Below are 21,421 nucleotides of genomic sequence, written 5' to 3'. Positions count from 1 at the left end.
AATCTCACCAGAATCGCGATCAGAGACGAATTAGGATGAAGAACCCTAAATTAAAACGTGAAAAGACAGTTTTACCCTTTCATAAAAAATTATCTAATAATATTTATTGTGTGGCAAAATCTAGACCACTCATTTAATAAAAATGAGTGGCTGATATTGCATCTCATTTCTCAATTAGCCTAAATAATCTCAATTGATCATGATCATATATATATATAGGGATGTATTCACATCCTTTTTGCATCTTTTATTCTTTTTCCTTCTCAATCTTGGCCACACAATTTGAAGATCTAATGGCCAAAAATAGTGCCACATGTATTTAATTAAAATATTTAAAAAATTCAAAAAGGTCATTTTGGGAAGGCATTAGGCATCGGTTATTTCATTCCATAAATCTCTCCCTCTAATATTAACACATGATTAATGAAGATTGATTCTAATTTTTTTTTCTAAATTAAACTAGATTTTCTCTCTCATCTATCTCTTCATTGTAGACGCCGGTGTTCTACTTTGTAACAAGAGATCTCGAATCTGGCTCGGCTCCTACTCCACTGACGTCGCCGCCGCCCGCGCCTACGACACTGCCGTCTTCTACCTTCGCGGCCCTTACACGCCAATTCTAATCACTCTCTACCAGAATTATCATCGTCTTCTACATTGAATACATCTGCAATTTTTTATTTTCTCGTCCCATAATAATTTGTTGATAGATTATATCTCCGAATTATCATTGCAAAACCTCTTTTCCAATGAAGACATCTGCAGTGTTTGATTGTCGTCGCGAATCCTCTTTTCCATTCAACACATCTGCTTTTTTTCATTATTGTCTCCATTTTTTGAGATTTCACTCATTCTCGTTTCATTCATGTCAACAATGGAAGAAGGTTATACATTCAGTTACTTAATTGATTATTCACCAATTTTGGTAGAAAGTTATTGTATTAGTCGTTTAATTGACATATATTGTTTTCTGTATTTGTTTGTGATTAGTTCATCCTTGTATACAGATTTATTTTTCATCGATTGTCGTTTTATTTTCATGAAATCATCTATTGCTTACAGATTACGTGTTTTCTTTTCGTCAGTTACAACTTGTAAATTTTCGACAAGTAATGTACTATATTAAGTGTATAATGTAGATTGTATTAATGTACGATTATAGTTGTATAATGTATATGCCAGCTTCGAATAATGTACATTACAATGGGTTTGAAGTGTGACATAAATTAAATCCATTCCCCTTTGGGTTTAACAATCCTTGGGGCTAGGGTATAGTACCGACCGAATAACGAAAACGTCACCAAGGGCAGAGAGTTTGAATCATTCCCTTTGGGTTTAGCAACCCATGTGGCTAGGCTATAGCACCACAACATGAATGAAATTTTATTTTTTAATGCGTTTCAGGTACAATAAATAATATACTAATAGTATCTAATAATGTACACGGACCAGTTAATAATGTACAGATTGAATAGAATAATGTTGAAAGGAAATTGAATTCATGCCCTTTGGGTTTAGCAATACATGGGGCTAGGTTATAGTACCCTCTCACAAACGGAACCATCACAAATGGCAGAGAGTTTGAATCATTCCTCTTGGGTTTAGCAACCCATGGGTCTAGGTTATAGCACCACAACATGAATTAAATTTCATTTTTTAGTACAATAAATAATGTACTAATAGTATCTAATAATGTGCACGAATCAGTGAATAATGTACAGATCGTCCATTACTACAGGACACAAATCGTCCATTATTGAGTAAATAAAATCCATTACACTGAAATAGTTGTACATTATGTTTATCAGTTAAAACTACTCATAAAATCACAACAAAAACGTCTCATAAACATATGCATTACATGACACAAATCGTCCATTACTGAGTAAATAAAATCCATTACACTGAAATATTTTCACATTATGTTTATAAGTTATACTCATAAAATTAGAACAAAAATGTCTCAGAAACATATACATTACAGGACACAAATCGTCCATTACTGAGTAAATATAATCCATTACACGAAAATATTTATACATTTGTACTAGTCTCTGCTTTGTCCTCGGCTAATTTATGCCCAAGCTTCTGGGTTAATGTGATTGGAAGAACATCGTCTACCGCTTTCTCAAAATCAACCCGACGCTGCTTAGTTGCTGTCCAAAATAAGACACAGAGATGTATCACATGAGTATTCTATAATGCACAAATCTTGCTAATTAATGTTAAAAAAATGAGTAAATAATGCATAAATTCAAATTTAACCAATGTATAATATAACTTATATTCTAATGCGTAGACACCATTATTCAATAATGTACAATATCAACCATATAATGGATAATATGAACCAAATAATGTACATCCGTGAAATGCATACAAACCAAAAATTCAACATACTGCTTAGTAATGTACAACATCAAGCAAATTTTTCAATATGACACAAATTGGAAATGCAAGAAATTGGTCAATAATGTCCCCCAACAAACAAATAATGCATGATCTCAGTGTGAACCAATCGTTTCACATTTGCACAAAATTTAGATATACACCATATTGACAATAATGCACAATTTCTCAATGAATACACAGTACAAATGCAAGAAAATGGTCAATGATGTACTACAACGAACAAATAATGCATCATAATAATGTAGTAACAAAATATTTCACAGAAACACACAACTATGCACAGAAAATGACCACATTAACTGTATCAAGATTCAAATTTGATAAAAATTGGATCCCAATAACAACCCATTCAATTAAAATCAGAACTAAATAGATTCATCAAAGAATTACTTAAACCTAAATTTAATAGTGTAGCAAATCAAAATTGAAATCCATCACCAAACCAAAATCTGCAAATTGACAGAATATTTGTACAAGCACTAAAAAGAATACCAAAAATTGAATCAACGAACGACATACAATAGAGAGACCTAATATTGAATTTATGTTATGAAAGAAAGCAACCTCGGATTTTCAAAATAGTGGAGATGTTGCGACAATCAATTGTCGAAAACTTAACGGATTTATCCCTTTGTAGAAATTGTTGACGATGGCTTGCTTGACGTCGCCAAATAAACCGTAGAATGGGGAGAAACCCGAGACGATGGACTAATGTCGAGATCAGAAAATATTTACGGTGAAAAACGACTTGTATTGCGGTTTTTCTGATCGATTTTGGGGCGGCTAGGGGTTTGGAAGAGAGGGGAATTGAGGGAGAAGAGAGAGACGAAGTGACGGTGAGAGAGTGGAAGGTTAATGGTCTCTCAAAATTGGAATGATATCAATATGCTGAAATCTCGGATTTTGCAGTTTTGAAACGCATCTACAAAATCTTGTGTTTCCTATTCTACCCCCATAATGCACCAAATCGACCAAATAATGCAAAACGGGATCAGATCTGCCCTTTTAATCTAGTTCGTCCATTCCATCAATCTAATGATTGATATTAAGAAGGAAATAGACACTAAGGGGGCAATAGGACCTTAATGCTCCCCTATATATATATATATATATATATATATATATATATATATATAGGTTTGTGTTAAAATGACAACCCCTCTTAAAAAGATACCGTGACACCACTTATACAACAATATTATAAACGTTACACAACAATATTACAAACACTACACAACAATCTATAGATTGCTGTATAGCGTGTCGGATATTGCTGGACAAGAAAAATTGTTGTATAAGGTATAAAATATTGCTGGCCGTCTTTTTTTATCCTTGAAAAAAAATGCCACGTGGCAGCTTATTATTCGTCCACGTGTATAAATGATTGGCTAGAAATGGTGGTATGATGTTATTTTAAGGGGTGGTGGCACCCTAACATGCCCCTATATATATATATATATATTGTGGGATGGTTCACAATTAAAAATAGTCTTATTATACGATGGATAGAATAATTACAAAAATTTATTTTTAAATAAAATATTTGTGGATTCAGAAAAAAGGTTATTTTCCTTTGGATATTAGTATAATTATATTCAAATCAAACTAAAAATAAATTTATCATAAAGGTAAAAACCAAATCATTTGAATGTTAGTACTTTTCTTATTATAACTCATTCCAAATATGTACTAGCCTCTTTGCAGTTTTGGTAACATGATCCATTATTTTTTTTCACTTTTTTATTTATTCACTCTAAACTAGTACTCCCTCCGTCCACGAATAGGAGTCTCATTTCTATCTGGCATGGATTTTAAGGAATGTTAGGAAAAGTGAGTGGAAAAAAATTAGTGGAATATATGTCTCACTTGTATATATTAGTTTTAAATGATATGTGAGTGGAGTGGGTTAGTGGAATGTGAGGTCTTTTTACAATTCGTGGTAATTATGAACTGGGACTCCTATTCATGGAAGGACCAAAATGAAAAAATGGGACTCATATTCGTGGATGGAGGGAGTAATACGTTAATCATATTTTCTCGTTCTTAAAATTGATCTATTTTACGTTATAACTTATAATACTTCGAGTATTATTATGGGAGGAGGGAATAATATAAGAAAACCAATTTAATAAGGAAATTATATAACAAAGATCTCGGGTACGAATCCACTATAATTCAGTCTTTAAATTTTTTTGTTAATTTATTCATAAAAGTAAAATTATTTTAAAATCAGTCCGATTATTTTGAATCTAAGATTATTATATGCATATAATTTATATACGTTTTATCTCAATTATTATTATACAACTACACGATAAGAAATATATAGCCTTGTTATAAAAGATATGATTCAATTCTACCCTAATGATATTTGGCCTTATCCTTATTCCTTTGTGATGGTCTTGACTCTTGATATATCCAAATTATAAGATTCTAACCAAGCAAGTGGCTTGTCGGATTCGACTGAGATATGCTTCTCACGTAATTGCGACGTGGTTTTTGGCACTAAGCTTTTGAAATATTTTGCCAAAAAAAGAAAATATTGAGATCTCTCTCATCATAAATTGCAAAAAGAAATTAATGTTCTCATACACAAAGAATGATTGTTGTGGTCTCATAAGATATTATGGATCACTTTTATTTTATTTTATTTTATTAATTTATAGAATATAATTTTATCTTCGAAGTTGTTATTGTTTTAAAATGTCTTTGGTCTTGTATTGGATTTATAAAATGGTAAAATACACAAAATAAATAAAAGTATATTACGTTGAATGTTGTGTGTATTGTCTAAATATGTTGTATGCTGCGAGATCGATATATTTGTTAAAAGAGACATGTGAACCTCGTATTTTGTGCATTTTGAATTGTCATCCTAATTAGTGGACTTTGCATATTGATACTGATTTTGAATATTTTTACATTCATTGAAAAAAAAACATTAGTGGTTGGGTATTTAGGTGAAGAAATATAAGCGGCTAGGGTATTTAGGTGAATATCTTCTACTTTTTTGTAGCTTGATCCGCAATCTGTGTTTTTGTAGTATATCATGAGAAAAGCAACTACTTTTACTTCTTTTTTCAATTTTTGAAATCGAGCCATGTAATATTGGTCTTCGCTTTACTCACCATCCTATATTCAAATCTCTTGCAATTTTAATTGTAAAAAATTACTCGATCACCCCAACATGCATATAAAGTTTATCCATGGGATTATCATTTTACTATTTTATGGAAAATTGTGGAAAAAACCTTCTTAGTTTGGTTGAATAATGATCCGTCACATAATTTTAAAATCAGTCAGAAAAATTATAAAGTTTAAAATTATTTAGAATTTAACCTAAGAAAAAAAATTCAATTGTCTATGTGTAATATATTAATGTGCTTTTCAACCAAACGACGTTGTCTCATGCATGTAAACGACAACTCACATGGCAACATCTACATATAATTTCGATAAATTTCAATAAAAAAAATTCGCTACTTGCTAACTAATCCAAATTTTTCATTGTTTTCATAGAATTAAAATTTCAAAACTGATCAAATTCCATAATTTAAATATCATTTTATATGATATTATACTTTGTGTTCTTATCCTAGGGAGTTTGCGTCAAAAGACATTCTTGATTAGTAACATCTTTACCTTATAAAACGAACATTACATATGCTATAAAAAAATTTCAATCATTTTAAAATTATTTAAAGTATGTATGTTAGTGTGCAATGTCGTGTAGCACTCCCCTTGCATTTCAAAGTTATTAAATCCATATGTTTATGAAATTGATGGATTATAATACAAGAGTGGTGTTACCTTTGTTACCCATTGGGGGTTCAAACTCTGAAAAATCACATTACTCTAGATGCCTTTTTCAATTTTATTTATTTATTTATTTATTGAAGGTTGATGAGATGATTTTTTTAAAATTTATTTAGGAAGTTTGATGCGTTGGATCTGGTGCCATGTCTTAAGGGATAATAATTTCTTTTTCCATATATTATTTCAATTTGCTCGATTTACTTTCAGAGTTTAGAGATTTGAGATGGTTGATATTTTCTATATTAAAAGAGAATAATAATAACAATAATAATAATATAAAATTTAAAATTTAAAATTTAAAATTTACTTAATAGTTCTCCAATGTATTCAAGTTAATACTATGAAGAGTATGTTAATTGTAATCAATAGTAGTATTATTATTTTACATAGAGATGTGTTATATATACGGCTAACTCACTCTTAAATGGCTAAATACAACTAAATGATAGATATTGTATCAAGAACACGATCATTCACCACGAATATATAAATATTTATATGAAGCACAAAAAATGTCAATAAAAAGTATTAATATCGATTAATAAAAAGTTAGTTATAATTAACTTTTAAAAAATATCTCAAAACTTTAAATGATTATAACTATCTCAATTTATATTATTTTTATACACAAAATATATCAAATTAAAGATAATTTTATAAGAATTCTAACAAGATCTCACTTGCATATGTTCCAATGCCAAAATTTTAAAAAAATTATTGAATTTTCATAAATATCAAGTAGGCATCTTAATGTCAATATAGCTACCATAATAATTCAATATAATACATATACTGTCAATATTAAATTGTGTTGACATATTCAATGAATCATATTGATATGTTTAGTTCACTACATTACTACATTGACAATTTTATTCAAAATCCTAATTTTGGTAGTTTTCTTATTTTTTTAAATTTAATTAATAATAAAATAAAATTATACGTGACAATTTATGGACTATTAGATCTCTATAAATCTTATGGTTTTAAATTAGCTGTAATTGGTAATTAAAAGTAAAGTTAGCGATTGAAGTCCCGATTTTTTATATTGTATAGACCCACACTTTCTCCTCAATCAACTCTACATATCTGACTGAAATAAATATATATACGAGAGAATAATTCAGTTCCCTTTATTATATTTGAAAATTTAATGTTAATGATTCATCTCTAATAATTTAATGAAGTGTCGTTTTCAGCGTCATAATACACACTTGTTTCGGATGAACATTGGTTCACAATCTACTCAACTCATTGACATTTATATATTTATATAAATCCAAATCCTTCAATTTGAGGTGACATTATTAGTGCAATCAATTGCTTATTATTCATTATCATTTTCTGATAATTCAAGCCTTTCTACCTTATCCATGATGTGGAATATTTATTATTCATGTTATAATTATATTAGCCTGGCGTATTAATTATATAACATGATTCCTTATAATATAAGGAATAATAGCTAATCAATTCCTTATATCCGAGCTTTTTAAAAAATATTCGATCGATAATAATTCCTTATTTACGTTCGTGATAATTTGAATTTTGAACCATCGACCTATTGAAAAGACAAACCTCTTTAGCTAAGTTCTGCTTCATGATCGTCTTATATAATTAATTTAACTATTATTATTAAATTATATATATTATTTAAATTATATTCTTATATTGCTGGAATAAGTCCAAACAAATTACAAAACTTCGGAAAAATTATTATAATACTTGAACAATTGTGGCCCTATTTTCCCTGTGTCAATAATAGGCAAGAAGAGTACGCCACGTAATCATTTTATTAAACTCATTAAAGTATTGAGCTTTGCAAAAATTAATGATGTTATAAGAAATGAATAATCCTTTTGTTTGAAAGACGGCATGTCTAATATTTTTATTTACACTCTATCTTTTGTCCAACTTATAATTAAACCAAAATTATTTACACTCTATTTTTAAATTATTATAGATCAAACCAAAATTTGGCTCTTATGTATATAAATATAAGATAAAATACGTAGGAAGAAGGGAGTGTTAGGGTGCCACCACTTCTTAAAATAACACTATATGTGGACGAATAATAAGCTGTCACGTGGCAAAAAAAAAAATCTGAAAAAGACGGCCAACAATATTTTGTACACTATATAACAATTTTTTTTGGCCAGCAATATCCAACACGCTATACATCAATTTATAGATTGTTGTGTATGGTTTATAATATTGCTGTGTATCGTTTATAATATTGTTGTATAAGTGGTGTCACGGTATCACTTTAAGAGGGGTTGTCATTTTAACACAAACCCGTAGGAAGAATTAATAAAATTGATACGAAATACCATTATTATGATTATTATTAATATTAAGAGGATATCGATTCATCAACTTTGACTACTTAGTCAAATTGTAACAACACTAATCCATATGTGCACTTTCTGACTATGTGTATAATAATGGTCCTTTTAATTATCAAGATGGAGCAGTTTCTAAATCCTAAAATTTATCCTATTTCAAAAGTTAGATTAGAGATTGTTGTGACTAATGAGTGTGGTAAGTCACCTAATTAATTGAGCACATACTTTTTTGACTTTTTGCAGTATATAAATGAGATATAATATCACTTTAAATCATTAAATAATTTTTTACATAGGAATTGGGATACTTAGTTTGACTCTAAAGATTGCACCATATTATATAAAAAACTTGAGATTACAAGATAATACAAATGTATAACATGAAAATCGACAACTAATAAATTTTAATTACTTAATTATAAAGTTATTTTTAGTAGTTGATAGAATCAGTCAATAAACATGCAGGTGATTTTTTAGTTGAACTAATATTATTGCTATTATTAAAGCTTTAATTTAGGTTTTGTTCAATTATGACTTGCAATATTTAACATTTTAAATATAATAGACATTAAATCGATTTCTCACACGATTATAAGTTTAAATACATATTGAAAAATATGCTGCATACGACATTACTACTAGTAGTATTATTTAGGAGAAAAATCGATGATTATCAGTAGGGTGGACAATATATCCAAAATCGGACCATTAAAATTAAAAATTGTGTTCGATTTTCCGATTTATGAGAAACCAAAATCCGAATTTACGTACAATATGATTGTAAAATAACCATATTTTAATTCCATAGAAACTAACAAGTTTAACTCATTTGTAGCATAATAGTTTTGTTTTTGGGTTTAGAAGTTTCTTGGGCTTTTTAACCAAAGGATAAAGAATGCTTGTGATAAACCAATAATAGTATTATGTTTTGAGTTAAAAAATTTCAAAAATATTTGGGCATAATGCACTAGTATGAAATTATTTGGACTTTAAATAAAAATTTGATAACAATTTTTCGTTCTTCCTCAACTGGCATCACAATCTATATCGGGCTGATAATAGGGCCCTTAAATCGAATTGGGTTTATTAATGTGATGTTCGGGCCGAGATCCATTTTGGGCAAATTTTAAAATAACCAATTATATTATATAAATTTCCTTAGTTATCTTATTGATTTGGATATAAGAAAAATTATGAATGATTTGGAAGTCAATATATGCTACCCCTCCCTATAGGATTTATAGTCCCATTTTGCTATTTTTGATTGTCCGCGATTTAATGTTTCATTTACTTTATTTCATTTAAGTAAGTGGGCCTACCATTTAATTAAATCATTATATTCACATTCAATTATAAAATTAATACTCCCTCCGTCCCAAGATAAGTGACTTGTATTCCTTTTTGGGGTGTCCCACTTACCTATTTCCATTTTTAGCAAAAAGTCATCTTTCTTACTTTATTCTCCACCTACTTTATTCTCTTTTCTCTCCTCTACTTTTTCCTCTCTCCACTTTAACTTATTTAAATATCATTCCTTAAATCTCGTGCCCAAAAGAAGTAGGTCACTTATTTTGGGACAGAGGAAGTATATAAAAGTGAAGTTCACATTCCACTAATTCATTTTTTCGCACAAATTCAAATAATTTCTTAATATACTACAAATCTGCATAAAAGCTACAGATTAAGGCTTCCACCAAATATCAAAGTTATATATAATCAACTTTTTTTTTTTATCAGAAATTGACTAAACTTTGTAATTTTTCCCATAAAAGGTTGATTATATGGTGAATAATCAAATAGGGTACAAAAAAATGCTTAAAATCAAGTACTAATAAACAACATATATAGTATCAATGTTAGCACCCTCCATAACAATTAACAACTGGTCAAAAGTCTTGGGAAGTTGCGGCGTTCGGGCTCGTTCCATAGTCTCCCGCACTCCCTTACCCTTAAACATCTTACAAATTAAAGAAGAAAAAAATATAAATAGGTTATTAAACATAAGTGAAGTTGCTAATCACCTGTTGCTGAAACAACACAGCATTGAAAATATTCAAGTTGCAGAAATGGTTTGTTACCTTTTCGAAATTGTTTTGTGATACTCAGTCTGAGATCTTCGTTGCCGTTTTCAGATTGCTCCTCCACAATCCTTTCTGCTGATGCCACTACGGATTCAGTGCAATATTTTACCTCAATTAATTGGAGCGTTGGGATTTCTCCAATGCTGCTAGGGATTTCCTCTAGACTCCGGCAGTTAGATAGATAGAGGCGGCATAGGTTAGGGAAGTTGGTCTCATCGGCTATCCAACGCACCATAAACAAATGGTCAAGATATAGAAAGTGCAGTGAGGGGAACTCATCTCCATATGCTAACTCCCACTCTTCATCACATGTCTCCCTCGCCCCCCGCGGTTTTAGATCTGCAGAAAAACATCACAAGCACTTCCAGCTTATGTAGTGCACACAGAGTCTTCCACGCTCCCAAAATAATTTCACATCTTAACAGAACTACTTCCCTAATATTACAAGGAAATATAACTCTGAAACGACGACCAAAACCGTCTGGAGAGGATATACTTCTGATGCAATCGCATCTTAATTTTTCCAGCTTGTGAAGATGGCTAAGATCAATTGCCGTGGATGCTTTAGTTAGAGGGTGATCTTCAATTTCCAACTTTTTGATATTTGGAATTCTTTTGAGGAAACCATCCCAATTTGATACCTTTTTAATGAGCCCCACAACTGAAATCCTTTGCAGCTTCTTCATAACACTATAGTTCATTTCCTCATCTTTTAACAACAATCCAACCATCTTGAGATTTCTTAACTCAGAGAGCTGCCATAGCTCAGATGGCTCATCAAACTCGCAAAGAGGAGCAATCAAGGTTTGCAAATTCAACAATCTTGATATTCCTCTAGGTATTCTAGATTGAGGACTGACACCTAAGAAATGTAGGTTGACAAATTCAAATATTTCAGTTGGGAACTCTGTGAACCTGACATCAATGAAATACAATACCCTTAGCATTCTTGATACAGAAAAGACACCAAACGGTAGTTGATTATAGCCGATGCATATAGCAGACCGAGTAAGTGATAGGGACTTTGTTGAATCATCAACAAATTCCATTTTTGCTGATGTGTCAAAACTCACGCGGCGTGGATTAGAGAATGTGAGCTTGGGATCATTCTTCATAACAAAAAATTTTCTTCGGCGCATTTCCGAATGCATGCATCCCTCAACATATCATGCATGGTGTAGCTCTTTGGTTTTCCATTCTTTTTGTATTTTGTAACATGAAATAGATTTCTCTCTATAAGAGACTTTAGCCAATCCTCAGCCTCTTCCTCCAAATTTCTTTCGCCATTTGATCTTACAAATCCTTCTGCAATCCACAATTGTACGAGTCTGGAGCCACTAATCTCGAAGTCTTCAGGGAAAACTCCCATGTATAAAAAACATGGCTTCAAGTGATTTGGCAAGTGGTTATAGCTTAAAGACAATACACTATAGCATTGCCCATCTGATTTTTGCTATTACATCATTCCCAATTTTCTTCCAAACATCTTTTGATCTTTCCGCCTTAGATAGTAGCCCTCCAATCACACTGATGGCTAGAGGAAGCCCACCGCAATCGTTGGCAATTTTTCGACCAATCTCTTGCAATTCACGAGGGCAATCCTCTTCTCCAAACACAAGTTAGCGAAGCAGATTCCAACTTTCTGACTTACTAAGCAATTGCACCTGATGATGCGAACTCAAAGTGTCTGCATATTTCGCTACATCGGATTCCCTAGTGGTGATCACAATACGACTCCCATTGTTGTTATTTGGAAAGTACATCTTTATCTCGTCCCAGAATTTCGTACTCTATATATCATCTAATACAATCAAGTACTTTCTACCGAACAAGCTCTTATACAATATATGTTTTAGCCCAAGCCTTCTCTTATGCTTATGTTTATCAAATTCTTCTTTTTCGATTATGCAACTAAGAAGGCTTAATAGAATTTGTGGCATATTGTAATCTTGTGAGATTGTGGTCCAAGCACGATATGCAAAATGAGAAACAATCAATGGATCTTCATAAAGCTTTCGGGCAAGAGCGGTTTTACCTACGCCACCCATACCAACGATGGGGACGATCTCCAGCTTTGTCTGCATCCCAGCCAGCCGATCCTTGAGCTGCATCAATTCCCACCACAACACTCTTGGAACTCGATGAACTGCTATGCGGCATCTTCTTATCCTCCATCTCCACCAGCTTCACTAGTTCCATAGCAGAATGAAGCTCTCGCAGCATCTTGTTATCCTCCATCTCCACGAGCTTCTCCGCTTGCTCCATAACAGAATCAAGATCTCGTGTTACTTGCTGCAAATCTGGTGTGGAAAGAGTGAACCTCACACAATCCGATCCGGAGAGCATGTGATGAACCATGTGGGATTCAAGGATGTCTTCAGCTTGGTGTGCTACTTTTCTGATTTGGGTGTCTAGTTTGGTGAATGAAGATTTATGATTAAGGAGGTGCTGAAGAGAGGTGGCTTTATCAAGGAGGGATCGGAGTTGTGGATTCTTTTCATCAACAATCCATCGTGATTGGTGAGGATCAAGGATTCCTTCAAGAATGGTGATGAGTGGTTGAAGGTTGTAAGCCATTTTTCAGATATCGTCTCACTAGGAAAACAGAGGAAGGTATGATTGTTGCAAATTGCAATCGGCACAAAGACATGAATATTGAGAATAATAATATAATATACTCCATAAAATAACTTAGCTTAAGCGAACTTGATTATTAATGGAAATTAGTGACAGCCAGCTCATTGTCAATCTCAATCTTTTTCTCTCTCTTTCTTTCTTTTTATTTATTTATTTTTCGCTTTTCTTATTTTATTAATTTTATATTAAAACTAATGCATTTACAAAGTTTTTATATTTAGAAAATGGGAAAAGTATTTATTACTACTATATGACTGTCACTTTAATACTTTTTTCATAGTGGAATGTGGAGTGGATACGTGAGCGAATTGTGGGAACATTTAGATTAAAATCAAAATTATTACTCCACATGGCTGTTTCAAAATTTTTACTAATAATCTATGATTTCATAAAATTATAAGTACTACTATACATGAATTAACTATTTCAGAATTTGAATGAATACACAAACAATCAGATTGGGTAATGCCTAAATTGTATAGAATGAACACCGCACCCCTATCCTATCAGATTAAATGTATCAATTGTGCATTAAAATTCGTACCGTTTTAAATGTTTCAATTTTTAAAATATGAAGGTAGTAATTGATAAGAAGAGTGGTGACGAAAAGTTATGAATAATTATTTTTTAATTTTTTAATGTGATATTCTGGCCCATTAAGTTTCAGCCCGATACCCTTCAACCCGCCCAAACCCGGAGCCCATTAGATCCCATATAGTACAAACCATAAACAACCATATTTTAATTCAATAGATTTATCTCATTTTTCCTGCTCGTTTGTGGTGAACAAATAATAAAACTTCAGAGTTCAGAAAATTCAACAAAAAGGGCATAATAAACTGATAGTATAATATTATTTGGACTTTATACTAAATTTGAAATGTAATTTTGGCTCTGTCCAACCTATACCACACTTGATAAATAATGTTATCAGGCCTAATCAGAAGAGAATAGGGCCCTTTAAATTGAATTGGGTTTGTGAGACTGCCGCCGGCAGAGCAAAAACTTTGATGCTGAAATTAGTGAATTCAACAGAAATGAAATACAAATCATAGTAAAAAAATCAAAATTAATAAATCAAAGAACATGAACACTGTCACTCTTCAATTTTAGTCACAGAATAGAGTGATTGAGTGAGTTCCTTTTAAAAATATGTTTATTTTTTTTAATAAAGTAAAATATAGTACTATTGTGTATGTAGATGTGATCGATTGATTTGTCATTTGATTTTTATGAACAGGATATTACTAATTCTCCACCTATTCCAAGCATTCTAAACAAAACGAAAGAAAATGCTCCCGCAAAAAACGGCCCTCGAGCCCAAACAATGAACGAGGACACGAGAATCATAAGCAAATGAGCAACACACGAACGGACATGACTAGTTAATTAACACAACATAGCATTTCTATATAACAAGCAATACCACTAGACCAGGGACAAGAGAAGATGGTCGTTTCAAGAAATCATAAAATTTAAGCTTGACAGAGACAGAGTTGTATGAACAACATAAATATATGAAATAAGGAGGTAACACAATTTAAAATCTGTAGAAATGGTTGCTGAAAGCTGCATTCAAAATCACAGATCTTATAATACCAAAAAGAGAATAACATTACATATTTCTATGTATATCCAAGAAAAGATATGTAGCAATAAATTTATTTCATAAAACAGGGAAAAGTCAACAAATTTTATTTCATGGAAGTAAAGATAAATAGGATATACTGGAAAACTTTCTGATAATAAAGAAAAATGAAGTTGCCAATCCCCTGTTGCTAAAACCAAATTGCATTCAAAATGTTGCAAAAATGCTTACCTTTTGGAAGTGCGATCACCGATTGTGGGTTTTTGAGATACGAAGTTTGAGATCGTAGTTGCCATATTCAGATTTCTCCTCCACAATCCTTTCTGCTGATGCCACTACGGATTTGGTGCAGAATAGTAAATCGATTAGTTGGAGTGTTGGGATTTCTCCAATGCTGCTAGGGATTTCCTTTAGCTTCCATCAGTTACGAATATAGAGGTGGCGTAGATTAAGGAAGTTGGTCTCATTGGCTCCAACGCACAACATCAAACTTGATAAGATACAGAAACTGCAGTGAATAGAACACATCTCCATCTGCTACCTCCCACTCTTCTTCTTCACGTGTCATCTCATCGCTCATAAATGTGCATGATTTTATCGTGAGCACTTCTAGCTTATGTAGTGCACACATAGTCCTCAACACACTTGAATTCATTGTACACTCATCCACAACTAGTTTTCTGATATGACAAGGAAATATAACTTAGAAACGCCAATGAGAACCGTTAGGACGGTCTATGGCTAGGGGTGGGTCGATACGATATATCGTATCGAAAACGTTGTATCGTGTATCGTATCGAAAATATCGATATGAAAGAATTTCATATCGTTATTGTATCGAAAGTTTCGATATATCGAACTTTCGATATAAAAAAATTTCATATCGTTATCGTATCGATATTTCGATATATCGTTAAATATCGATATATATGAAAATTTATCGATATATATCGAAAATAAAATATCGATAATTTTCGATATATATCGTATTTTCGATATAAAATGATATATCGCGATATAAGGAAATTCATATCGTTATCGTAACGAAAACTTATGATACGATATCGTATCATATCGAAAATTACGATATATCGAAAATTCAATAATTTTTCGATATTTTTCAATACGATACGAGCGATATATCATTTTTTCGGTATTTTTCCCCAGCCCTAGCTATGATACTTGTGCATCTTAATATTTCGAGTTCGTCAAGATGGCTAAGATCAAATGTCGTGGATTTCCTTCAGTTGTCATTATCATTTGCCAACCTTTTGATATTTGGAATGCTTTTGAAGAAACCGTCCCAAGTTGATCCTCTTCAGTTAGCCTCATAAATGAAATCATATGCAGCTTTTTCATAACACTATACTTCATTTCCTCATCTTTTAACAACTCGATTCCATACACCTTCAGATTTATTAACTCAGAGAACTGCCATAGCTTAGACGCTAAATCAAACTCGCAAAAAGGAGCAATCAAGGTTTGCAAATTCCACAATATTGATATTCCTCTAGGTACATTTGAACCGCCGTCGACAACTAGAACCGTAAGTTGACAAATTCAAATATTTTAGTTGAGAACTCAGTGAACTTGACATAAATGAAATACATTACCCTTAGCAATCTTGACACAGAAAAGACACCAAATGGTAGCTGATTTTAGCCAAAACCTATGCATATAGCAGCTCGAATTAGAGACATTGGCTCTGTTATTAGTAAGTGCGAGGTCATGACCCACACACACTGCACAGTACACATATCTTGACTACATATGGAATAAAATCTAGGGACAAATTCAAATTTAGCATATCTCTATTCATGAAATATACTACTCCTACTACAGTATAAGTTTTGTATCCTCAAGCATCAAAAATCAAACAGCTCACAACTCACAATCAGTCTAAACAGCAAAGTAGTCAAGATACAGTGGACACCACTAACCTAACAGATGGAATGTATCAACATCTTCTCATAAAAGCACAACACAAGATGGTACCACTCAGAAATAAAGATCACTGAAGAAAGTTGAAACACAACATGTAGCTGGATCATGCAATTCTATCAAAAACAAGTAATCACTAAAAATCTGCATTCATGCATAGCACAGCAGCCTTAGATTAAAATTAACAAGGAGTCAAAAGTCTCGGGAGAAAAATCATAAATTTTGGTTATTAGATTTCTTAAGGAATAATGAAACAAAAGCCATGTTTAAACCTAACTGATATGGGTACAATTACTCAATCAACGGAGGCAGCACCAGCTATGGAAGACTCGCCGGAGAGTAACCTGAATGATACACCAGATCTGCCGGAGTCAGAGGAGAGCAGCGAGGATGAGACGGAAGAGTCGGGACGACCGTTGAGGCTAAGAAGGAGGCCGGCATGGTTCGGGGATTATGTTTCGCGTTAGATTTTTTATTATTGGACTTTTTGCTAAGTTTATTGTTTTACTTTAATTTGGGACTTTTGAGTCGAGCATTTTATAAGCTCCGTTTCGGGTTTTCTTGTTGGTTCTTTCCCGAAATGATCGAGTCGAACCAAACCTAGGGTCCTTAGTATAAATAGGAATTCTGTACATTGAAACCCTCAAGAATCAATACAACAGAATTTTCCTAATTCCTTTCCTTTCTTTTCACGCACGTTTTTGTCTCTCTCTCAACCCTAGAGAGAAAAGGCGGCGCCGCAATCCGGTGCTCTTCCCTGTTCCGGTCAGATACGAAGCCCTTCGTATCACTAACCTAGGTGGTTCGACCTGCTAGTCTATTCGGAAAAGAACCGTAAAGAAAACCCAAACGGGGCTCTAGGCCCGACTTAATTTCAAAAAGGAAAGATACATAATTAAAAAAAAAAAAAAAAACAGAAAGACGTCGCCATGCATGGACTAGGCATAATCCAGAAGATACTTGGGAAGTTGTGTCCGGAGCGCAATGGGCTTCCTGCTCAACAACAGCCTCGGCCTCCTACTGGCTGTCACCCTCCGCTTCATGCTCCGTCATATCATCACTCGTATTATAATGCGCACATCCGATATGAAGTTTGAGATGGTAGTTGCCGTATTCAGATTGCTCCTCCTCAATATCTATTGCAGAGGCTATTGCGGATTCTCTGCATCCATCTAACTCGATTGATTGGAGTGTTGGGATTTCTCCAATGCCGCTTGGGATTTTCTCTAGTCTAAAGCAGTAAGATACATAGAGGCGGCATAGGTCAGGGAAGTTGGTCTCATCGGCTATCCAACGCGTAAGGCTTAACTGTTCAAGATTTAGAAACTTCAGTGAACAGAACACATCTTCTTCTGCTACCTTCTACACTTCTCCATCTCCTCGCTTTCAAACTGATCATCTCCATCTCCTACCTTCCACTCTTCTTCATGCGTCTCATCCTCACTTTCAAAACCATCTCCATTTGCTACCTTCAACTCTTCTTCACATATCCACCCCTTTCTTTCAAACTCAACTCCCCACTCTCTTTCATACTCAACATCGCTGTCAGACTCCTCTCCATCTGCTACCCCCCTCTCTTCTTCACGTGTCTCCTCCTTGCTTTTAAAAGTACACCACCTTAACGTGAGCGCTTCCAGATTCTGTAGTGCACACAAAGTCCTCCACACTCCCGAATTTACTGCACATTCATACAGAACTAGTTTTCTGATATTACAAGGAAATATAACATTGCAAATCCAATCGGAACCATTGTGAAAGGATAGAGTTATAATACGACAGCATCTTAAACTTTCGAGCTTATGAAGATGGCTAAGATCAATTTTCGTGGGTAGCCTTCGGTATTCACCATCAATCACCAACTTTTGGATATTCGGAACGCTTTTGAAGAAACCATCCCAAGTTGATGCCTTTCGAGATAGATTCACAGTTGAAATCTTTTGCAACATCTTCAGAACTCTAAAGTTCATTTCCTCATCTTTTAACAACTTAATTGCATACACCTTGAGATTTCTTAACTCCGTGAGCTGCCATAGCTCGGATGGCACATCAAACCCCCAACTACAAATCAAGGTTTGCAGATTCCACAACCTTGATATTCCTATTGGTATACTTGACTTGCAGTTCACACCTAGGAAGCGTAGGTTGACAAATTCAAATATTTCAGTTGGAAACTCTTTGAACTCCATATCCAATAAATCCAACACCCTTAGCAATCTTGACGTGGAAAAGACACCAGATAGAAACTCATCCCTTGTATAACCATTGACAATAACTGATCGCGTAAGTGACATGGACTTTGGAACATAACCATCTTCAATTACATTTGACATGTGCAAACTCAGGCGGCGTGGATTAGAGAATGTGACCTTGAAACCTTTCTTCACATGCAGAAACTTGTCTTCATCACATTTCCTAATGCATAGATCCCTCAACATATCATGCATGCCGTATCTTTTTGGTTTTCCATACTTGCTATATTGTCTAACCAAAAATAGATTTCTCTCTACTAGAGACTTTAGGCAATCTTTTGCCACTTCCTCCAAACTTCGTTCCCCATTTGATTTTATAAATCCTTCTGTCACCCACATATATTCGAGCATGGAGCCTTTAATCTCGTAGTCTTCAGGGTAAGCTCCCATGTATAAGAAACATGGTTTCAAGTGATTCGGCAAGTTGTTATAACTTAATGACAATATACTATAGCATTTCCCATTTGATTCACCAATTGCTGCTATTACATTGTCCCCAATTTCCTTCCAAACATCTTTTGATCTTTCCATCTTAGATAGCAACCCTCCAATCACACTGATGGCTAGAGGAAGCCCACCGCATTCGTTGGCAATCTTTTGACCAATGTCTTGCAAATCAGGAGGACAATCCTCTTCTCCAAACACAAGTTGGTGAAGCAGATTCCAACTTTCAGACTCACAAAGCAGTTGCACTTGATGCTGCGATCTGGAAGAGTCAGCATAGTTGGCCACATCAGATTCCCTAGTGGTGATCACAATGCGACTACTGTTGTTGTTGTCCGGGAAGTACATCCTCATATCATCCCAGAATTTTGTGCTCCATATATCATCTAACACAATCAAGTATTTTCTACCATACAAGCTCTTATACAACATATCTTTTAACTCATCAGTACACTGTTCACATTCGTTTCCAGTTATGCAACGAAGAAGGCTTTTGAGAATTTGTGGCATATTGTAATCTTGTGAGACAGTGGTCCAAGCACGATATGTAAAGTGATCAACAATCAATGGATCTTCATAAAGCTTTCGAGCAAGAGTGGTTTTACCTATACCACCCATACCAACGATGGGGACGATCTCCCGCTTCTTCTCCATACGGGTCATCCGATCCTTGAGCTGCATTAGATCTTCATTAATTCCAACAACAACACTCTTGGAACTGGATAAACTGATAGAATGCATCTTCTTATCCACAAGTTTCACTTGTTCCATTGCAGAATGAAGCTCTCGCGGCATCTTCTGATCCTCCATCTCCACAAGCTTCTTCGCTTGCTCCATAACATGATCAAGTTCTCGTATTACTTTCTGCAGATCAGGTGTGGATAAAGTGAATATGATGCAATCATATCCATTGAGCATGTGATGAACCATGTGGGATTCAATGATGTCTTCAGCAAGATGTGCTACTTCTCTTATTTGGGTGTCTAGTTTGGTGAGTGAAGATTTATCGAGGAGCTTTTGAAGAGAAGTAGCTTTACGAAGGAGGGATTGAAGTTGAGTGTTGTTCTCATCAACAATCCATCGTGTTTGGTTAGGATCAATGATTCCTTCAAGAATTGTGATGAGGGGTTGAAGATTGTAAGCCATTTTTCAGATATCTTCTAGCTTGGAAAACAGAGTAAGGAAAGCTTGCTGCAAACTGCAATTGGACAATAAACAAGATGATTGAATCTATAACACCTCATCAACTGAAATTCCTGACAATCAGCTCATTGTTGACCTTCAACAAATAAAATTGTTATTTTATTAAGGTAGCTGTCTGTACTTAGCCTTGAATCTGTCAAAGATTTGCATTTTTTACTAGGGAGATCAATTATGATCTGTGACATGCTATGATATTGAAAGACTAAGATATGATCTTGAAAGAAGCATTCAACATTTAAAGCAAGCCTATATATCCACTGGCTCTTCTTCATAACAACTCTCCTATTGCTCATATCTCAAAGCTATCAATTTGAATTGTGAAAATTCCGAATAAAATCCATAGTAAACTGAATCTACAGCCAACATCTACGAGCAGCTCCCCTAAATCTAACCTAAATCTATTTCCTAAGTTTTTCCAACTCATGGAGAGCAGAATTTTCAACATAAACTATCAATTACCAAATTAATTAACAGAATTCACAGTCATAGTCAGATAATAAAAACTGAGCCAACAAAATAGAGTAAAAACGAGACTGACAGTAGCACAAAATTTTTTATGCCGACATCAATTCCAGTAAATTCAACAGAAACGCTGATGCTGAAATTAGTAAATTCATCAGAAGCAAACTAACTATAGAGAGTAAAAAAATTCAAGAATAAAAAAATCAAAGAAGAACATGAACATTGAACACTATCGTTGAACCA

General features: G+C 33.5%; 1 protein-coding gene and 1 pseudogene across 2 annotated transcripts; both read right to left on the bottom strand.

Moving 5' to 3' along the window:
* Window positions 1-10,313: 10,313 nt before the first annotated feature.
* On the bottom strand, window positions 10,314-13,303 carry LOC148933780 (putative late blight resistance protein homolog R1B-16; annotated as a pseudogene). Its single transcript, XR_016136612.1, has 2 exons — window positions 10,652-13,303; window positions 10,314-10,530 (listed from the first exon to the last, which is right to left on the bottom strand). The product of XR_016136612.1 is annotated as a putative late blight resistance protein homolog R1B-16 (transcript).
* Window positions 13,304-18,047: 4,744 nt separating this feature from the next.
* LOC148933779 (putative late blight resistance protein homolog R1B-16) lies at window positions 18,048-20,714 on the bottom strand. The gene has a single exon (XM_089059827.1). The coding sequence runs from the start codon at window positions 20,657-20,659 to the stop codon at window positions 18,176-18,178; it is 2,484 nt and encodes an 827-aa protein (XP_088915953.1). The 5' UTR covers window positions 20,660-20,714; the 3' UTR covers window positions 18,048-18,175.
* Window positions 20,715-21,421: the final 707 nt, after the last annotated feature.

The sequence above is a fragment of the Salvia hispanica genome, chromosome 1, assembly GCF_029641045.1.
Source record: "Salvia hispanica isolate PSC_SH4W2 chromosome 1, Shi_PSC_v1, whole genome shotgun sequence".
Lineage (NCBI taxonomy): Eukaryota > Viridiplantae > Streptophyta > Magnoliopsida > Lamiales > Lamiaceae > Salvia > Salvia hispanica.
The sequence above is the reverse complement of the archived record's forward strand: the minus strand, read 5'-3'. Positions and strand labels throughout refer to the sequence as shown.

Excerpts from the sequence above, each read along its gene's own strand:
- LOC148933779 (XM_089059827.1), bottom strand. The coding sequence starts at position 20,659 with ATGGCTTACAATCTTCAACCCCTCATCACAATTCTTGAAGGAATCATT.